The sequence below is a fragment of the Neopsephotus bourkii genome, unplaced genomic scaffold (genome assembly GCF_033783945.1).
Source record: "Neopsephotus bourkii isolate Nb327-2 ecotype Australia unplaced genomic scaffold, CSIRO-AGI_Nbou_v1 NB_168, whole genome shotgun sequence".
Classification (NCBI taxonomy): domain Eukaryota; kingdom Metazoa; phylum Chordata; class Aves; order Psittaciformes; family Psittacidae; genus Neopsephotus; species Neopsephotus bourkii.
In genome coordinates this window covers 12,213,514-12,232,222 of record NW_026900684.1, presented here as the reverse complement: position 1 = coordinate 12,232,222, position 18,709 = coordinate 12,213,514, and the positions used below count along the sequence as shown (strand labels likewise).

General features: G+C 36.3%; 1 protein-coding gene across 3 annotated transcripts in view; it reads right to left on the bottom strand.

The window, feature by feature from the left end:
- The window catches only part of SPOCK3 (SPARC (osteonectin), cwcv and kazal like domains proteoglycan 3), a 182,322-nt gene that overhangs the window by 2,898 nt on the left and 160,715 nt on the right, over positions 1 to 18,709 (bottom strand). For 2 of the 3 annotated variants that reach the window (XM_061373037.1, XM_061373045.1), the window contains exons 7-10: positions 14,577 to 14,696; positions 7,141 to 7,362; positions 1,413 to 1,475; positions 47 to 184 (exon numbers count right to left, since the gene is read on the bottom strand). In XM_061373037.1, coding sequence (XP_061229021.1) covers positions 47 to 184; positions 1,413 to 1,475; positions 7,141 to 7,362; positions 14,577 to 14,696 — 543 coding nt within the window. The remainder of the gene's footprint in view (positions 1 to 46; positions 185 to 1,412; positions 1,476 to 7,140; positions 7,363 to 14,576; positions 14,697 to 18,709) is intronic. The other variant, XM_061373054.1, reaches the window with a different exon arrangement.

Here is an 18,709-nt window from a genome sequence, read left to right as displayed (position 1 = left end):
GAAGAAACACCTGTAAACCAAATGCCACAAAGGGTTTTTAACTCACCGCATTCTGCCGCACCATTTGTTCTGGATCCTGTCAACTCATTACCGTATCTGTCAACACACCAGCACTGCCCTACGCTTCCATGGCACTGACTTGGTTTGTAATACCCATCTTCATCACATAAGGGGATGTACTGCCCTGTGATATATAAATATTGAATAAGGATATTAAAAAACGCCTCTTGGCCAATGTAACAATTCTAGCAAGAAGTAACTACATTTTGCTGGTTTTCCTCATTCCACTGACTGGTTTACTATTACTATTACTTAATTCAGTTAAGCAGAAAGTGACAGAATATATCAAATGTAGGAGAGAAATAGCATGAATCAATCTTGGACTGATCTCAAGATATAACAGTGACCAATCTTCCTTGAAATTTCTCATTGATGCTGTGATATGCATTCCTTACTCCCTGAACGTCTCAATCAAGATCTACACTGAATGCTCGGGAAAAGGCTCAAATGTAGGACCCAACCCTGAATGGGATATTCTGAAATCTGTGGAATACAAACAATGATAAGTACCAGGCTTTCTGATTTAACAAACTATCTGCTACAAGGCTTAGGAGCTAATTTTAAATATATATATTACAATTCATTTATTTACTCACTAATATTTAATTACCCCCCAACAGAAGACTAATGCAGTGTAACACACTAATTTTATAAACAACAAACGTTAACAAAAAAATGTTAAAATTGCATTTATATGCAAAACACCTAGGCAAATTAGACTCTAAGCCAAAAGGGTTTCCCACCAAGAGTACAAGAAACAAAATCAGGCACTTATTTTATGAGGCAATGACTTGCCAAAGGCTCAATAATCCACCGTTTTTCATTTGGCGTAAACAGAGACTTTTTGAAAGAAACATGGTAGACAAACTACAATGAACAAAACATTCACATGAAAGCTTTTTGAAGTGTATAGTTGTTGTTAAAAACTATCCTTTGCAGAAATAGTTTTGCCTACTTTGGGCCAAGCTTTCTATTGCAGCTTCTATACAGTGTCCGATGGTAAAATGAAGTTATATTGATACAGTATGAACTGATTCACAACAAAGATTTCAATTACTTTAAGAATATTACAGGTAAAGGGTCAGCAGAGATACTAATTTAGGAGTGCCTTAGACTGTCCCCTCTATAACTGTAAAAATGTACCTTTGATTAGTGTAATAAAACACATGTAATATCTTTTGGTAGGCAAGGTAATAAAACTAAGTTTAATAGCTTTCAAAAATTTCATAAATTCTGTTGCTGGAATTTACTGCGGTCTATCTTTGTTGGATTAATATTGATTTTATGTTGCTGTTTCACTAGGATTATTTATGTAAGCAATAAAACCTTCAAAAGAATGATCTATGGCTCACCTAGGAGCTTCTTTCCTCCTTGCTGCTTCTGAACGTTGCTGAGTTCTGTCTGGCAAGGTGGATCTAAAATGACATAAAAAATGTTAAACAGATTACACTGTATCTAGGAAAGAAAGCGTATGACTAAGTTTTCAGTTTGCTATGTTCCAAGGTCACTCTTACTACTGATCTTACGAAACACATCCTGCGTTAGTAGTCATGTTCTAAGCTCTGAAATAAAAGAATTACTGCACCTTGCTACAGCTCCAGAATTATGAATTAAGAGCACCACCAGGATCTTTGCAGAAGCCCATTTTCAGTTAACCCAACTGTAAGCATCTAGTCACTAGTTTGGAAGATGGAGGAACGCCAGACTAAAATAGTAACTCTATCACACCCTATTTTATCAGACTACAGAAATCAGACTATGACTGTGAAGCTCTTCTCATGTATTCATTAGAAACAGGATGTCTCTTAATTCTCTTCTGTCCTCGTTATGAGTCATCTTCAAGTTTTGTATTTCATACACTACACTAACAAAATAAGAATTTCCTCCACTGAAGTCTGCAAGATTGTGATTCTACTGCAACAGATTGATAGGTACAAAGCCCCATGTTCAGCAAACCAAGTTAAAATCAGTGGCCAAACTTCAGATGGTTCTAAGAGGCAGAATAGGTATTAAACTTCAGTTTTCCATTCTTCAGTTAGAACTGACTCCAGTTCCAAATAATCTGATTTTCTACTGTTTTTAAAAATAAGCCACAATATGATCCATGAATGTGAATGAAATAAGAAGTGAATGTGTACACATTACTGCCAAGTAAGTGAAAGAATAAAAGACAGCAAAGAACTAATCTCTGATATTGCATTCTACACTATATCATTAGCACAAAGACATTTCTCATTCTGAATCAGAAATAGTATTACTGAGTTTACTTGCATACATTTTTAGCTCACTGGGACTTGACATAATTGTGTGGGTTTGGGTTTTAAGTGTTTAGTCTTTGAGCATATGGTGAGGCTACATGATTTTTACATTTCTTCATATAAGAAGTGTTTTCATGATGATCATGCTCACTATTATGCCAAGAGATGTTCATTACCTTTCAAAACTAAGGTTTCCGACTTTCTGGGTATTTAGAGTTAAGCTCTTAATTGTACAACATTCTGAGGATCAGTTAGTCTTAAACCAAAGGTATTTCCAGTTAATAGGTAATCTAAAAAAATGACAGTCATTTATGCACACAGGTACCATGGGCTACAAGGATCTAGGATTTTGGTGGACTTGTCAGTGTTTGGTTAACAACTGGACTTGATGGTCTTAAAGGTCCTTTCCAGTCTAAATGATTCTACTCTATTCTGTCTTCTGAAGAAGAGAGGAAATACCCTAACGGAGAACTAGTCAAATAGGAAAATTACGTATTTTTTTCTATGGAAAAAAAATTCTAAATTAGAAACACAGAGTTGCACACATAAGTACTAACATGGAAATGTAAAAATGACAGACTATGCCTAAAGAAAAACTATCTTAATTTAAAGCTATAAAACTTTGGTGGTATAATTATAAAAAGGAATACCACTAACCAAAAGTTAACAAGGCAATGTGAGAATGTTACTTACCCGAAACTCTCTTCTTCTCAGAAGCTAAGTCTTCAAGATTCACACTTAAGCTTTGCTTCTCAGGATAAAAACATCAAAACCTCTTAACAATACTAAATCACTCAGGTACTTAAAACTGTCAAACAGAATGACAGGCTAGGAGTTCAACCAATCCCTTTTGGTCCACAGAATATCCTTTTTCCTCTCTCCTCAGAGCATGCTGCTTCCTTCTTTATTTTGCAGTTAGTTCCTGAGTTTGGAAAAGCTTTCTTTTAGATTTCTGAACTTATTTCAATAGAAAACCAGTGTCACTGGACAGCCTTTGTGAGTCTTGAGGCAAGGAGAAAGAATCCCTTTACAAAAATCAGTCTGGTGGCTCCTTTTGAAACAGAAATGAATCTGACATCAGTCTTTCTGATGATCTGAAGACAAATAATTGAGACCTAATCATCTTCATCCTTAATCTACTTCCACAGATGTGGCAGAAACTGTCTCTCTGACAATACCACAGCATTGTTGAGTGATTCATGAAGCATCAGTGCTCAAAATTCTGACGTACACCAGACTATCCCATGTTATTAATACTGCCCCTTGAGAAATCAGTATTCAGTTGTGCCAACAGATGCTGCAAAGCTAGTATGCTTAAGGTTTGATTTACCAAAAATAGGCACATCAACAGAGCAATGGGAGTAAAACTGGTAGATCTGACTAAGAAAGTCAGATTTTTAACAGACATGTCTCAAGGAAATGCTACCCACACAGTGCAACTCCAGCATTCACAGATTCTTTGCCTTATTCAATTACAAAACAGTGATTTTCCATCTATCAAGTAGGCAATATTCAGTAGAGCCCCCATCTTCTGGCATAAGGCCCACTGCAGATCAAGCTGCCAAGTTATGCCTTGCCTGTGCTTGTGAACAAGTACTATAATTGTTCTTGGACAAACAAGGCTTGGACTTTAGGGATTTGAAGCATCAATTCTGCATTTCCAGAAATCTTTTCTGGGGATCTCAATTATGAGTTAAGGCACATTATACTTTCCTTTATAACCACCTATAAACATATTTGAATTCCTGCGATCTGAAAAGACCAATGTAACAAATACGAATCACAGTATTTATCTATTTATCATTCTTCTCTAAGATGAACTAATTTTAAAGTCATAGAGATGCATTCCAGCCTTGTAGGCAGAAAGGCATGAAAGAAAAAGGCACCTAGAGAAGTGCTGGACTAACAGACCCATGAAGAGGCCTGTGGTAAAGAAACACTTAGGTTCTAAGAATTAATATTCCCAGCAAAATAGGTACTCTCCTACTCTGAAGCAGTGACGCAATAAAATCAAGACTGTAACAATCAAGTAGTGGCACAAAGAAATTCAACCCATAAAAAAGCAACACTGCAAGTGCCTCAGTGTTCAGATAACCACTGAAATGTTAAGCTAGCATCAAACTAAGAAAAGTTCTGAAGAGGGCTGCTGAAGTGAACTGTAGTTGAAACTGGAGGGCAATACTGACCAAAGTGTACAGGAAGTCTTGCAAAGAGCACTGTCAAAATGCAGATCTTGAAATTTTGCAGAAATTAATTAGTGTCTTGGATGTACCTCAGAAATACTAAACTACACTTGAAGCAGAATAAGGCCAAGAAAAAAAGCAATGAGCACCACTGAGTGGTACGTAAGCGTTTAAGCATTAGTCAAAGTGGGACAGCTACTACAGGAAGATCTTATACTGAGCAAGAAAGGTCTGACTTAACTATTTATGAGAAACTGTATATTGACTAGAAGTTGTGACTAATGTGTAGTAATGGGTCTGGTGTACTGTAATGCATCATGTGAGACCTCAAGCAGAAAGAAAGAATGAAGAAGAGTTGCAAGTACTTGTCTGATTCTCACAGTCTTGAACTGTGAAGCTAAGATCAAAAAGCAAGAGGGTATTTAAAAAAACACATCAGAACTTCTATCCCAGTATGATACATCCTGTTGACTAAAATTTGTATTCACTTTGAAGACTGTTAATCAACAGCAGTGCTATAAAATTTTAGATCTGCTCAGAAAGCACCTACTATGCTCAGTGAATACAGACAACTGTCTAAATGGCTTGAAGCATTCTGTTAATATCAACTTATTTTAGTAAACATCAAAAAGAAGCCACTGAATTTCTCTACCTAGTCATCTCTTTGCTATTAATAGCAACAGTCTAGTTAAAGGTCTTATTTAGGTTGTTTAATCAAGTAAAACATAACCAAACTTTAACACAGGGAATTAAGTAGGTCATTAATACACAAGGGAGTTAGGACTCAGATAGCTCTGCAAGAGATAATAACGTGACAGAAGAAGACTATAAGCTTTTTTTCCTCCTTACATCTTCATACAAGAGGGATAATACAGCTTTTGTTGACAGCGTTAATCTGGAAGAACGGAGTACATGCTTAATATGTAAGGATGGGCAAAACTGAGATTTCACCTCATTTACCATTTTGAGAATACATAGTTTTTACTATACACTCAAGCACACTGTGGTACCAGTGTTTAAACTGAAGTTTAAATCAGTACCTTATCACAACAACATGGTTAAGACAGTGAGAAAACTGGAAAGGAAGAAAAGCTTGATAATGTTGGATTCTGCAGTGGGGAGAATCAGTGTCACTGAAAGACAGATCCCTGATTTTTAGCCTTCAGGGTACCATTAATATAATTTAGTAGTGTTTTAGATTAGTCTTTATGATACCATCATTGGCCTGTAGTGGTACACTGACAAAATATTTTAGACAGACAGTATTTATAGGCTATAGAATACAAAAGTATGTGAAACTCATCTGTGGAAGTGGTTCCCTAATGCCTTGGTTATGCTGTATATGCATTATATGAAATTGGCAGAAAAGCCAATTGGTGTAAGAACCTTGGTCGGTACTAGGCCATGTGTTATGTGCTGTACTTTCTCTGGCAATTTAAAAGAATTATGCTGCCCTCCAAAGCGTAAGGGTGTTCATACATTAAGCTGACATGATTCTGGTGATTTTTTTTTTTTTTTTTTTAATCTTAAGGACAACCAAACAAAACATGTTATGTTCTTTACTTTAAGAACTACTTTATTTCTGGGATGGATTACTAATTTTATTAGCAGTACATACATGCTTATAAAAGGAAAGACCAAAATATAGTTCTAGTATGAAACAAACCAGGTGTTTTGAATGATTAAATGTTAACTTTTTAAGGTTTACCAAAGAAGTTTATTTAGTACGTACCCACAGAAGTACAGCTTTATTTTTGTTTAGATTTACAACTGGAAGATGTGGCATGATAAAAATCTTTATTTCTGCAGGGATCAGAGACAAACCATAGATGCTGAGCGTTAATGGGAATTTACCATGAGAGTTTTAAGAACACAAGTGAGATTTAAAAACCGATATCAAAATTTTGCTGTTTAACCCTTTGAAAATCTCATGTTAGTAAGAAAAAATAAGGGGCCATTCTGCGCAGGTTCATCCAATATTTAATGATTAAATTCTTTGATTGATTACAACTAGTTTAATTACATAATTTACGTGGTGTCTCACCTAGATCTATAATTGTTATATGATCCTCATGAAAATACTGCTTTTAGGTTGTGTTTATTTGTTTAGACGAATCACATCAGGACATTAACAAGAAATTCACCTAAGTAGTAAAAATGAATTGGTTTTAGGTCCAAATGACTGAAAATAACTTTATCCATAATATTAATTTAGTTATTTTAATAGGCTCACAAAATAGAACATTAAGATGCCCTCTTACAGGAAAAAAAAAGTTTATTTATAATGTAGGCAAGTAGATTGGTAAAGAAACCATCTAAGTACTTTTATTCTTTATTTTGATCTCCTTTCTTTGCATATTTATTGGAAGCTGACACAAGAAACTGTATTGCAGTAAAAGCATTAGTCAGTCTTCTGCACTTCATTTAGAATCAGTGAATTTCTAGCAAGCCTTTGCATTTAGTCTGGGTTGTTTGTTTGTTTTTAGTTCATTTTAGGTATTCCCAGGAGGCAAAAAAACCTTAACACAAATTCATGGTACAGCATTTAAGAGCATGTAGTTCACTGTAACTTTAAAATGTTAAAAAAAGCACTACAAAAAGGTCAGTCATATACATATGAAGGTTTTCTTATCTTTTACCTTGCTGTCTTTGGAAGCAGTAGCACCACTCATTGTTAGATATCAAACTGTCCTTGTATGTGTCACAAGAATTGAAGAATGCCCTGGTGCATGGCTCATTCTTGTCAAGGTAAATGCTTCCAAGTTCTGACTGGTCCAACAAAAGGTCATAGTTCGTATCAAGCCTGTTAAACATCCAGCCAAGGGAGTCTTTGCAAATTGGCAAAATGCTGGTATCAAATCCTAAGAGGAAAACAAACATCTAAATAAAATAATCATACAGCAGGAAAGATACAGCAGCTGCTGAGCTCAGACACCACAAAAGAATGCTGCATCATGGAAATTGCTCCCGCGGTACATAGATACAGTGCATGCTACTGAAATAATACTCATAAATTGTATGTCATCTTCATTTATAAACAGTATTAAATTAACCTGGTAAAATAATTAATCTCACCATCAGTCTCAAAGCATTTAGAAATACGAGTTTTCTTGTCAAACATTATACCTATAACACACATTATGTACAGTAATAAATGATCTACAGTGACTTCCTGGAAAATAATTCTGTTGCGGAATTTCAGTGGCATTATAAATCAGGAGAGTGAAGCTTAAGTGGTTTGCAGTGTTTACAGAACTAAGAGCATAAATCCCAGGTAACTCGTTGAAGTCCTTTTTTTTTTCATCCTATACCATATATTCAATTCTATGAAAAAGAAGCATGATACTCAGCCTCATCAATGTCCTGGAAGTTACGGTATTTCATCTTTACCTGATGTACTCTACAGACTGGAGGAGACCATGGAAAAGATGATTGCTAAGAGCAAGCCGGCTTCCAGTATCAGGCCTCCTAATACAGCTTGCATCTTCCTAAACTGTTGCTTGGAAAAAGGTCCATCAGGAACAGGCTAAGTTAATCATTCCCGCAGCCAGAGCTCAGACTTCATGTTTGTTTTTCCTGCATTAACTGTAAAGTATATGCAGATTTGCATATGGATATGGAGGAGACATTCAGAAACTGCCAGGCCTCTTGCCTATGTAGAAGACGTTAGCTGTGTCCGATACACACATACACTATTATTTACAGGAACTCTTCTGTGGCATACACACTAGCATTCAAAACATTTCTTGAAAAGGAACCAACAGAAATGCTCCTGTGTCCTGATTATTTCTCAGGGGGAGAATATCAACTCTTAGTAAATATAATCTGCTTTTCAAGGCGAAACCATTGTTTTCCTGCATATTAAATTCCTAAGTAGTAAATCCTAGTGCATATTAAGGGAGACAGATAGCTTTTGACATTATGTAGAAATCAAAACAGCATTCATACAAAACGGCTTACATATTGTATAATATAAAAACTGTTTACCTAATATGCCAAGGGAAGTAAACTACACTATTCTTTCTAATAGCAGTACACTGTCCAGTACAATAAAAGACACTGACAAATCAGACGTGAATAAACACACATGCATTCTGCTACAGTACTGACTGCCATCTAGACCATGGCTTTTACTTGTTCAGCATGCAAGATGCACAGCAAGAAGATTTTCACTTGTGATGGATTTATCCACTATTTTGGCTATAAGAAAACCTTCAGTTAACTGCATCTCACAGCTGAGGCCTACTGTGCACAAGCTGGGAACAAGTTTTCCTTCCTAATATAGTTTCATCAGGACAGACAGCTGGAAGGACTAAAGAAGACTACACAGACGTGAATGTTTTCTGTCATATTTGCTCTTCATGGAAGTGATGATTTAGACAAGACTCATCTGGCTCCATACTAGCCCAAGGAACACATAGCATTAGGCATAACATTCTCTGTCACCTGTCTAAAGTTGTAATGTATTTGTGCTCCCTATGATTACACAGTTAGAAGCAGTGCCTTGGCTAAGGCAAGACACAGGGAAGGTAACAAAGGTCTTACAATAAACCTAGGATAACTGATGTTCATTTTACAACAACAGGTATACGGGTGTCCTGGGTTCAGCAGTAGCAGTCCTTTTTCTCCTCCTTAGTAGCTGGTGCAGTGCTGTGGTTTTGACTTTCAGCCTGGGAACAGCACTGATAACACCAATGTTTTTTAGTTGCTGCTCAGTAATGTTTACTCTGACCAAGGACTTTCTGAGCCTCATGCTCTGCCAAGGAGGAGAGGAAGCTGGGAGGAAGCAGAGACAGGACACCTGACCGAAACTGACCAAAGAGGTATTCCATACCACAGCATGTCATGCCCACTATATAAAGTGGGGGCAGTTACCTGGAAGGGTTAGATCACTGCTCGGGTCAGGCTGTGTATCGGTCGGCGGGTGGTGAGTGGTTGCATTCTCTTCCCTTGTTATTTCCTTTATCATTATTATTATTGGTGGTAGCAGCAGTGGTTTGTGTTATACCTTAGTTGCTGGACTGCTCTTATCTCAACCCGTGGGAGTTACATTCTTTTGATTCTCCTACCCATCCTTGCGGGAGCAGGGGAAGGAACAAGGGGAGGAGTGAGTAAGTGGCTGCCTGCGCTTAAAACACAACAGTTCTTTTGGAGCCCAACATGGGGCTCAAACCCATGACCCTGGGACTAAGAGTCCCATGCTCTACTGACTGAGCTAGCCGGACTAGCTAGCCTATGGCCACACCAAGCTGAAAACGCTGAACCCAGGACAATGGGAAATAAAAAAAGCACAGCCACAACAACCCTTAAACACCTGTGAAAGTTGGCATTTGGAAGTCTCTCCTTTTCCAGAAAGTGTGTTAGAGCATTCTGTAAGGTGGGGGATCAAGATGATTCCTATTGCTGAAAGCTACCAGTTTTCTAACAGAGTGACAGTTCAGATGAAATGTATACTGTGGGACATGAGACTGACCATTTTATTAACAGAAGGGACCTGAGGAAGGAGAAATAAAATAAAATGTTACAAGAAACATCTATACGTGTTTCATTGGGTACAAGGATAATTCTGTACAAAACACTGAATCAAAATAAACTTCAGCCAACAATACTGATTTAGTTAACTCAAAATCTTAATTTTAAGCTAGGATGCATTAATTTAAAATTCCTGCTCAGAATTACTTCTAGGCTAGATTTCTTTTTCTGGACTTTTGCTGTAAGGATGCATGGGCTTATCCTAACCTGACACACGCAGAAAGAACCTTGTACTCCAGTAAACTAGAACTATAGTTCAGGTTGCTAGCCCATGTAACTTTGCAATACAGCATATGGGACTTTTTCTGAGCTAATTTCAGGAAGTTGCCGAATTCTAGGCAGCCAACATTTTCAAAGAATCAAAAATGATATTTAAAATGGCAGTTCTTTTTATCTTTTATAACTATAAAATGACTGTGTGGGAGGGTATTGATAGGAGTAAGCCAAGTCTGACTGTTCTGTTTACAAGTTCTGTCTGTACATTAGGGTTTCCAAATATAATTCAGCAATGAAGAGCAGGGAAATTTAATTTTTCGCTGCATAATGTCAGCTGTGTTTCTTCATTGATAAGGACTTAAGATAGTCAGAAGGAAGTAAAAACCTCCAAGCAAACATCTGAAATTCTTCATTTTATTTACACGTTGCTCTACAAGATTAGTCATTTCCTGCTGCAAGTTTGTAAGAATATTTGGCAATTTAGTGTAATAATATCTCACCATGCTCATTCTAGACAAACCAATTACAAGTAATTTTCTTTCAGACTTCTTATATTTTTATGTTATTTTCAAAATTATTAGTGTATATTAGACTCCAAAAAATCATATTATGCCCAAGCCATAAGAAGATTCACTATTACCTTTGGCCTCTGGTCTTTCATCTTCTAATATAACAAGGCACACAAGTATTCCTCAGAAATAGACTGCCTGTTAGCGTAAATATTTGTGGGCCTACAGTATTTTTGTGCTTTGCATTTGATGCATTAATTCCCTAGTTTTATCACACAAAATTAATACAAAGATAGAACAAAAATTTTAACAGACTTTAACTGGGTACATAAAATCTCAATTTTTCAGTGCTCTGCTTCACCATCCACAGGGAATTATAACAGAGGTGTTACGTAGTACGGGGGTAAAGTGCCCTTCCCCCTTTGGTTCTTCAATTTAGACCATACATGGCCTGAGGACAAGATTTGTGTGTTTATATTAGTATTTATAATGAAACTTCTAGATATATGTAATCCAAATACCTCTGGACACAAATGGGATTCCAGAAATAAACCCCTATTAAAGTATTTGAAATATTCTAGTCTATATTACTAATAAGATTCAGTTTTGGAGGAAAAAAAAAAAGTGTCAGACAAAATTTTGTAACTCTTGTAAAAACACCTTACGTTTTAACTTGTTATCAGTGTATTGATGGCTCTAGCAGAACAACTTAAACACTATTCTTTGGTTTGTTTAGAAATTGTATTAATGATTGTACAGATCAATGTGGACTATTTAATACCTGAAACAACTCTGAAAAGACCCAGCAAGGCACTATAAACTTGCAATACATATACCTTGGTCAGGACTGTGCCCAAGCCTTCTAATACATGCTGTCCCAAGTGAGACTGAGATATGAAAAGTCCTAAATGCATATAGACAACCAGAAGGAATGACATAAAATTGTTTTTTTTTCAATGCAGAATGGTTTTTAAATGCAGAAGGAACTCTATGACTAAAGGACAGCCTGGGGGAAAGGGTGCCAAAAGAGATTTTTAATTACCCAAGGGTAATGAATATTAGAACCCTGAAAGGGGCAGTTGAATTCAGGTGGCTTTTTGTCATAGGTGTTGCTCTGTACAGATCACTAAGTCCCATGTGCTAAGTATAAGGTTGTTATACATGATTAAGAAGTTCTTTGCAAGATTTATTTTTAAGTGTAGCTCTCAGGCATACCCAAAACAGGGGCTGGATTCTCTGGTATACTTAAAAATTAATGTACCTGATGTCCTGGACCTACTATGACTTTGGAGACTGACTTTGAAGGACTTCATTAGGAATGCTCCTCAAGAGCTTAGCACTTCAAGAACAGTTTAATGAATTTCCTAGTGGTGTTAGGAAGGACATTACCATGTTAAATAGTTATCATTATTTTAGTTTCTTTGTGTTTACAGGGACATAGTGACCTAATATTTTCTTCTAAACTACAGATATCAATTTCTCATAAGACGCAGTACCTTCTGCTGCCTCAAGTGAGAAATCTTGAAGCTCAGAAATGTACATACGAGAAAAAAAAGTACAGTTGCATAAAAGCAACTTTTTAAACAATTTTGTATCCCCAGATTCACAAATAAAAGAAAACTACTACTGATCATATACATATTGATTCGATCGCTTTGTCTGTAGATGGACTTTTTGCAGTAACTTGTCAAATTAATTCAATCAAGTAAATATTGGCTATTTATAAAATCAAGTAAATATAATGCAAACAGGATCTATTATATTTGAAAGCTTCCCCCCCAATTAAATATATGCTATTTGAGTAACTGAGCACAGGACTAAAACACTAGACTCTAAACAGTTATTTTCCAAATTTTTTATAAAACACTGTGGGTTTTGCCAACACACTTTTTTAAAGAGAAATAGAACAGATAAGCCAAACTGAATGACACACATGTAAATACTTTCTATAATTTGATTTGGTTTGTTATAGTAAAAAGAAAACAAACATGCCAAAGCCTATCATCTAACTTCCATGTTTACATCCTAGGTCTCCTATGACAAATGGCCAACTTTTCATCATTCTTGTAACAACGCTACCTCTGTTTTAAGGTTAATGAGCTATACCTCTTTGAAACAGAAAATTTAAATTAAAACCAGCACAGCAATCAAATAATATTTTGTACAACACCGATACTGTTTAGGATTAATTTCTGCTACACTGTTACAAGTGCAAGTCAAACATTTCTGACAGTACCATGTTCACAGAGAAATTAAAGTTAGTAACAGAACGGAAACAGACTTTTCCACACAGACTGTATTTCCTTACCTGTTGATGAAAAAAGGCCCTGAAAAGACTATTCTTAAAATTACTTTCTGAACTTTTGCTGTATTAACAAGCTTCTAAAAAGCTGGCTGTGTTTTTGTCCTTACCTATGCAGTATGTTGCCCTCAACAAAGTGAGTATTCAGCAAGGAACAGAGCCCTGTGCAGTGTTTCATCTAACTTTTAGCTGAGCAGTGTGTCAACACTACCTATATTAGTAGACAGATTAGATTTTAGTTATTACAATATAATAAAAGCTTACTTAAGAGCTGCAAACTTTGTATTTCTGCTGTTTTCATTCCTGGATGAGAAGCATATCACATGCCAGTTATGGGCCCCAACCAGAATGTAAATCATAAATACATGTTTTTATATGTGTTTATTTCAGTATCAATAAAAAGTGACATTACTGTATTTCCACCTTACCTTTGAAACATTTTTCTCAGTGTTGAGTATTCCTAGATAACACATAACCAGCTTTAAGTCACTGTGTTTTGCAGACTTACTTACCTCCTTATCATGAAAAATCACACAATGAAATGACATTTCCAATGAAATGAAATAGATGGTTTTCTTGAAAAAAAGACAAAGTAATGCCACAAACATCAATCAAGCAAAAGCTAAAAACCCTCAACAAAACAAACCTCCAAATACCTAATGAGCCAATAATGAAGGAACTAAGGTAAGCAGCCACTGGCCAAGTTCTATGAAAAATGCTCTGGGGAAATTTATAGTTTTCTCCTCCTATTAATGAAAGGTAGATTTTTATGGCTTTCGAAATCTAATTTGACTCTCCTTCACAGCAGGACACCACTCTTGAAACTATTATTGCACACTTCAGTTGCTTTTTAAATAAGCCCTTTGACAATTGCATTTTAAAACTACTACTATTCATAACAACAACAACAAAAATTTGAGGGGGTTAAAACCAAATTATGCCCCCTACTGTTTCCACTTTATTAGTACTCCTGAGTTTTTTCCTATCTGAACTATTTCCGTAAGATTTCCTTTTTACTTACAAGTTTCTTTTCCGTGTGTTTTTCTGTTTCAGTACCTACAGTGGCATCAACTAGCAATGACGGGCCACACATAATTACAGCTCTTGTACCTTATTTCTTAGAACTTGCCACTCAGTAAATCACTTTTCTCTATGGAAAAGTTGCTCAAAATCCCTACTTGTTTCTTCTGTTTTATCTCATTATTCAATAGCTAATTGTCAAGCTCTATCAAATAGACAATTTGATAGCACTAACAAATGAAAGGATTGCAAATGGTAGCTGCCAATCATTCTTAAAAGCAAGAGTCCTGACAAACAATGTTGAAAGTTTAAAGTGAACATCTTATATTGGTACTAAGCCATAAATAAGAAAATAACTCTAGAAAAATGCAAAGTTATGGTTTTGATACACATACCTACTTAAAGCATGAGAACAAGGCAAGCCTTAGCAACGGAAACACAAATGACAGAAAAGTATCTAAGAGAACATCAAATAAGACAAGTAGAAATCTCTTACTGGTTCTTTCAGGCCTTTGAACAATCCTGGTCTTCTTATTCTGAACTCCACTTTCATGAAGTGCCTTAAACCAGTCTCTCAATCTGTTTGCAACCTCCCTGAATTCCAGGTCACTGCACGCTGAAAAAAAAAAGGCAGAGTGTTTAATGTTTTTCTTCTGGGTGCTAAATAGAACTTTCAAGCTATGCTAAAAAAGAAAGCAAACCCCATAATATAAAGATATGTTACACAGCTTCCTTTAACTGAGAAAGGTGACTTTCATTACCTAGGTATGCCTTCAAAACACAATTAAGGTATATAGAAATAAATACATGACGTATAAAGCAACTATGAAATTATATATATATATATATATAAAGACATGATTTGCAAACTACTATAAGCACTTCTAGCACAGATACTTTCACATCTTACTGTAAATGAGGCTGTACAGCACCCATGACAACCATATGGACTTTCACTTCTATGTCCATTAAAGCAACAGTAACAAAAGCCCTACCAAAAGGGGTCAGAGATGCAATTTAGGTAGATAACGCAGAAACATCCAACTTGATTTCCTGCACTTCAGTGTGAAAAGGGGAAACAGGATCCACAGAGGTGATAAAAGAATGTCCTGAGAGCTTATTTGATTGCAGCTTTACAAACCAACATTCACTAACTGCAAACAAGCAGCTGTACAGCTGGTCAGTGATGGAAAAGGTGGTTTCTTTTCCCACGCACAGCAAAGGTAGAGAAAGCACGCAAGACCAAAGAGAGCATGTGTAGCACAAAGATCATCAGATTAGTAGCAGACTGACTGAAAGGTGTACAGTACTGCTAGTTAGTACTGACATTAAGCAGAAAACAGAGATGTGCAGTAAGGAGTCCTATTCACCTTCAGTATTAAGCTGCTGGAGTGGACAAAGAAAAGGCGTTCTTGGTGCAAGCAGAGAACTCCTTCCAGAACTCTGCTTTTCCATTTCATGTCTTTGACAGAAGCTGAGATAAGACAAGAGAAATAATAGGGTGTGGAGGATGACAAAAACAGTAAAAGCACTGGATGTATGTTTCCCTAGGCAACAGAATACCTTCCTGTCCTGGATTCAGCAGTAGCAGTCATTTTTCTCCTTTGTAGTAGCTGGTGCAGTGCTGTGGTTTTGACTTTCAGCCTGGGAACAGCACTGATAACACCAATGTTTTTAGTTGCTGCTCAGTAATGTTTACTCTGACCAAGGGCTTTATGAGTCTCATGCTCTGCCAAGGAGGAGGGGAAGCTGGCAGGAAGCAGAGACAGGACACCTGACCCAAACTAACCAAGGAGGTATTCCATACCATAGCACATCATGGCTACTATATAAACTGGGGGCAGTTACCTGGAAGGATTAGATCACTGCTCGGGTTGGGCTGCTTATCGGTCGGTGGGTGGTGAGCAGTTGTATTGTCTTCCCTTGTTATTTCCCTTATCATTATTATCATTGGTAGTAGCAGCAGTGGTCTGTGTTATACCTTAGTTACTGGACTGCTCTGATCTCAGCCTGTGGGAGTTATATTCTTTCGATTCTCCTCCCCATCCCTCTGGAAGCGGGAGAAGGAACAAGAGGAGGAGTAAGCGAGTTGCTGGGTGGTTCTGAGTTACCAGCTGGGCTTAAACCAGGACACTTCCACTGCCCATGTCAACAAGTACTACTTCCAAATAAAGATCATTTTCCAAGTCTACCAGTAACTGACTAAGCTACAAACTGACTAAGCTACAATCTGATGAGCTCATACATAACTCAGCAGAGCTTCACGGTGATGCTCTGGAAAATAAACTGTAGTTCAGCTTACTTTCCCTTTATCACATAGCAATCTATAATATCTGGTGACATAGTCTTCAGCACACTTCATTAAATTGAACAACACTGTGAAACTCCTATTTATATTTTAAAGTAATATTGAAACATGTCATTATGTTAACAACTATCAATGCCTCGACAACAGCAGGCATCTAAGAAGTTGTTTATTCATTTTTTGTTGAAGTCTCTCTTGAAACTTTGATTCAATCCATGAAAGACTTAGGTGCAATCTATGCATACACTTACATATATTATGAACAGTGTATTGTGCTTTTCTCTTGTGTCATGGATTCCCCCCCCACGCCCCCGCGATAAGTCAATAGGGAACTGGGGAAAAGATTTTTTTTTAATGACATATTTGGCAATATATGCTCAAAAGTGTCCTATCACAACAATTAGATGAAAATCGTGTCCTGAGCAAAGACTAAACGTCACAATTCAGACTTGTGGGATTTCTACGTTTGCTGTAACACTTTACCAAGCCTTATACCAGCTGATTCGGATTTGTGTCAGCATAAGGAATCAGATAGTAACTTGGGTCACCCTGCTCCCCTATAAAAAACCTCCATTATAGGTGAAATAGAGTGATACTGTTCCTTTCTCTAACTACTAAACATCGGTTTAAAAGAAAGACTGTTAGAATGGAATCACAGGGTATGGAGCACAGCAACACCATTATGGATACCTGACCTGCCATCTAACCACTTTGATTTATCTACCCTGCATGATAAATACCACCACAGGTGCCAGAAATAACAGCTACATTAATGGTGCAAATGCTATTCAGAGCCAGAACTGAGCTCATTTACAGGCACAGACATACACACCTACATATATATCCAAAAATACGTGTGTGTATATGTACATATATAAGGGAGAACACGAGGAAGTGCTAGCTACAAGTAAAAGATTAGCCTGAATAACACTAACAGAAAGATGCATGTGGCAGCTAGATGAAGGAGAAAATGTATGAAATTTTCCTTTTTGTAGAAGTAGCCAAAATGACACACTAAAACTAATAATTTCCTAAGCTCATTAAGGTGTAAAAAAAGAAGCAGTAAGAAAAGGAGATAGTACCTCTTTGGCTTTTAGGTATCAGAACAAAACAAAACTTGCTGTTTCAGCATCTGGTACCAGACACTGTCACGCACAATATGACATAAAACAACATTTTCTTTGCTCCTGTGAATTGCATTCCTTTCCAAATGACAGGTACATATGGCACATTTTGGGCATCACACATCCCATATCTGATCTCAGAGGAGACGCTTTCTTCCCACTTTAACTTAATTTCCCAAACTTTGCTTGACAATTTATATTATAGTTTTTATCTCAAACACAAAGAATGAGAAAACTGTAATGATCTTGGTCCATTTTAATGATTTTGAAAACTTTATCATGCAAATAGATCAACTTCAAAAATTAAGGCAATTCAAACCAAACTGATTAAAACTGTCCTTTGAGTATTTTACACCCCATAGCTGCTCAAGTGCTGGAGTCAGCTCTCAAACATGACATGTAATTACATTTACTGTGTTATTAGTTTTTATGCAGAGTGAATTTTTGGTTCATTTCCAATATGCCAAGTAAAAGTAGATGTCTTATATATGAGAAATATGCATAAGAGATACAGCAGAACTACACTAATCTACACACAATAATTTACATGTATAAACTATGTTCTAATCAAGAATTTACAGCATGATATTTGAGTATCACAGTTTTTTATCAAAGAACATTTAATTCATTTACTACCATCTCAGAAAGACTTAAATGGTAGAACCAGACAGCAAATCAGAATTCTTGCCATGAAACTTTCTATCAATTATTTCCATAGGATGATTAAAATATGTTAAAATTTGGAGTTGGTTACATAACAAGTGATCATGCAACTTAATTTTGACTGCTGACAAATAAAATACACCGCACTGGATTTTTTTATTATTATTTTTTGGATTTCTCTCTTCCACCCCCCCACCCCCCCCTTTTTTTATTCCTTTTCTATTTTGGAATTTTCCACTGAGAAATCCAAATTTCAGATTTCAGCATACTTATATTTTCCAGAGTGCTTTTTAAGATCTAGCTACCCTAACACTAAGAATAAGGGAAAGAAAAAAAAGATAATTAGGATCTTATTTTTTATTTTATGGTTCCTATTAAGTGTTTTTGGTTGGAGCTACTTAATTGCCTATCATCTGATGTCAGTATGCATTCACTTTCATGGTTACTCTTGCATATGGCCCTCTTTAAATATTCTGTCACATTACATTGTTTGACGCATTTCAGAAACATTAAACTGATGAAAATCTTTTTTTTTTT